The sequence below is a fragment of the Benincasa hispida genome, chromosome 2, assembly GCF_009727055.1.
Source record: "Benincasa hispida cultivar B227 chromosome 2, ASM972705v1, whole genome shotgun sequence".
NCBI lineage: Eukaryota > Viridiplantae > Streptophyta > Magnoliopsida > Cucurbitales > Cucurbitaceae > Benincasa > Benincasa hispida.
The window spans coordinates 22092409-22095895 of record NC_052350.1 but is presented as its reverse complement, the minus strand read 5'-3'; the positions used below and the strand labels follow the sequence as shown (position 1 = coordinate 22095895).

At 42.7% G+C, this 3487-nt stretch overlaps 1 protein-coding gene across 1 annotated transcript; it reads right to left on the bottom strand.

Moving 5' to 3' along the window:
* Positions 1 to 286: 286 nt before the first annotated feature.
* On the bottom strand, positions 287 to 958 carry LOC120072006 (uncharacterized mitochondrial protein AtMg00860-like). The gene is made up of 2 exons (XM_039024431.1): positions 870 to 958; positions 287 to 626 (listed from the first exon to the last, which is right to left on the bottom strand). Exons 1-2 carry the CDS (start codon positions 956 to 958, stop codon positions 287 to 289), a joined length of 429 nt encoding a protein of 142 aa, XP_038880359.1.
* Positions 959 to 3487: the final 2529 nt, after the last annotated feature.

The window sequence follows — 3487 nt, the reverse complement described above, 5'->3', positions numbered from 1 at the left end:
GGCATCTGCTACTACATTTGTCTTTCCCGAGTGGTACAAAATTTCGCAGTCATAATCCTTCACCAGCTTTAACCACCTTCTTTACCTCAGTTTAACTCCTTCTGAGTGAAAAAGTACTTTAAACTTTTGTGATCGGTGAAGATCTGTATCTTCTCTCCATATAAGTAGTGCCTCTAGATCTTAAGAGCGAAAACCACTGCTGCTAATTCCAAGTCGTGTGTGGGATAATTTTGTTCGTGCATCTTTAACTGACGTGAAGCGTAAGCAACTACTCTGCCCTGCTGCATCAGTATGCATCCCTACCCTTCTTGGACGCGTCGCTGTAACCTGATCCATCTAGTACTATAAGAACTACAGCTGAAACCAACCTCTGCTTGAGATCTTGGAAACTGTTTTCACATGTCTCATTCCAAAAAAAAGTTGCTCCTTTTCGGGTCAAATAAGTCAATGGGGCAGCTATACGAGAGAAGTTCTTTACAAATAGTCTATAGCAGCCTGCTAATCCCAAGAAACTGTGCACCTCACTGACTATGGTTGGACGAGCCCAACTCGTAACTGCCTCAATCTTTGCAGGATCCACAGAGACACCTTCCTTCGATACTACATACCCTAGAAAGAACACATGCCTAAACCAAAACTCACATTTAGAAAAATTAGCATACAACTTATTGGCCCTTAACGTCTCCAAAACTTTCCGTAAATGCTCTTCAAGTTCGGCCTCTGTCTTGGAATAAACCAAGATGTCGTCAATAAAAAAAATCACAAAGGTGTCGAGGAATTCCTTGAACACCATATTCATCAAATCCATGAACACTACTGGAGCATTCGTTAGACCGAACGACATCACTATGAACTCATAATGCTCATACCTTGAATGAAAAGCTGTCTTGGTTATGTCACTGTCCTTTATTCTCAACTGATGGTATCCTAACCGGAAATCAATCTTTGAGAATACCATAGCTCCCTACAACTGGTCGAACAAGTCATCAATCCTGGGAAGGGGATACTTGTTCTTGACGGTCACCTTGTTCAACTCTCTGTAATCAATGCACAGTCATAACGATCCATCCTTCTTTTCACAAACAAAACAGGTGCACCCCATGGTGACACACTAGGGCGTATGAAACCCTTGTCCAACAACTCCTGCAATTGGACCTTCAGTTCCCTCAACTCTTCTGGTGCCATCTTGTATGGAGTCTTCGAAATAGAGGTTGTGTCTGGCTCCAACTCAATAGCAAAATCTATCTCCCGCTGTGGGGGCAATCCGAGAAGATCCTCTGGAAAAACGTCTGGAAAATCTCTCACTACGGGCTTTGAAGTCAAGGTGACTTCAGCCTCTCTAGTGTCAACCATACTGGCCATAAAGCCCTAGGCTCCTTGGGTAGGACCACGGTTTCAACCTCTTTAAACTTAAAACTAGCTCCTATTGGAGGGTTAAAGATGACCTCCTTACGGGAGCAATCTATGCTAGCATGATTAGCAGCTAACCAATCCATGCCCAATATCATATCAAAATCATGCATATCTAAAATTATCAAAGTCACATCTAATGCGTGATTTGCTATCTCTACCTGAAATGCTTTTATCTTTTTTGTAGCTAACATGATCTCTCCTGATGGAGTAGAAATAGACAGTGTAAAGGGCAAAGGTTCTGACTCTAACATGGCATACCTTACAAATACAAAAAATATAAACGAGTGCGAAGAGACAGAGTCAAATAAAACTAAAGCATGTACCCCAAAGATGGAAGCATCACCTTCGTCACCACCATGGCCGACTTCGTCGGCCTCACACCGAGTGGTAGAAAACACCCTACCCTGCTACTACTGACGACTCGAGCCTCCCTAAAACGAGCTTATGGGTTGGCCCTTAAGTTCAGGCACGTTCCTCCTTGGGCATTTCTCTGACACATGCCCCTTCTGGCCACATCGAAAACAGACCCTAGAGTCGGTTAGACAATGTCCCTAATGTCGCCTACCACAAGTAATACATATTGGCCTATCCTCTTTGATAATCACAACTTAGGAGCCCTACTGTCCCCACACACGTGAAGCATTCACTTTGTTCTGGTTCCTTTACTGATGCTTAAGAGCCCTAGGCTCAGCCTTCCTTTTTCTGACCTGCAGAGGTCCCAACCCTGAGCGACCTCCTGTACTCCTCTCCCGCCTAGGAGTCGGCATCAATCCTCATGGCGACCCTGCGACATACGTCTTGAGGTCCAAGGCATGTACCAAACGTCGCAGTCTGCTCCTCAAACCTTGAATGAATCTCTTTATACTCCTTGCCTCGGTGGCTACTAATTCAGGAGCAAAATGGATAGCTTATCAAATTCTTGCTCATACTCCTCCACCGACATAACTCCCTGTTTCAAGTTCAAGAATTCTACCTGCTTGTTGTACAGAGTGTTGGCCGAAAAATACTTCTCATAGAAACGCTCTTTGAACCGCTCCCAGGTTGCACGTTTGCCACCAGTATCAATCATTTTCTCTACTGAATGCCACCAGATGACAACCACATCTCTGCTTTGGTAGGGTCCCCTAACGATCCATTAAAGAAGCGAGGGTCAAACTTCCTGAAATCCTTCATATGTTTAGCCTCAAGAGATAGGCCCTACATGTCTCTATCCTACGATCGGGTCTACTATAACTGCTCAAGTGGCACTGGTTCCTCCTGAGCCTGGTTCTGGGCAGTCTATCCTGCCATCATGTTATGGATCAACTCCTGCAGTTTTTCCATTAGGGAGGATGCAACAACTTCACTAATTCTGGCTTCTATTGCCTTCTTATTGACTTGGGTCATAGGTGGATTTGGAACTGTTGGGACAGTTTGGCTACTCTCAGCTCCCTTTTCCTGCACCCCTCCTCTAACAGTCTTTCTTGCTCTAGTTTTAGGTGTCATGTCCTGTCATGAACTCATAAATTAGCTATCTACCTCTGGATTTCTCAGAAATCATGATATTAAAACATTACATCACTATCTCATATATGCACTGAAAACTTTCTTTAGTATGACATACTTGGCGATGATGAGGAATCTGTTACTGGGCCATAGGGACTACCTAGACTTACATAGTAAGTCAATCTACAAAACCCAAAACATGGGCTCTGATACCAACTGTAACGACCCGACCCCCTAGGACTTAAGTTAGACCGTTACTAAATACATGCATGCATGGAATTTAAAACGACACCCTTTATGGTGAAATAAATACTAAATAAATAAAGTAAGTTCAAAAGTCCTTCATTAAATTCTAATATTAAAACAAATAATAGGGTACCCATAAATCATAAATGATAATAATATGTTTGAAAACAATTCTTAATAGTAAGTTTCAAATAGTAAAACTGAAAGTTGAAAAAAAACATGGAAAGAAATCTCAATATCATGAGCAGAAGCATAAAACTGGTCCTAGTGGCTCGATCACGAATTCCGCTTGTCAATTGCCGGTGTGTCTCTACCTTTACCTGAAACAACAACATGAAAAAGG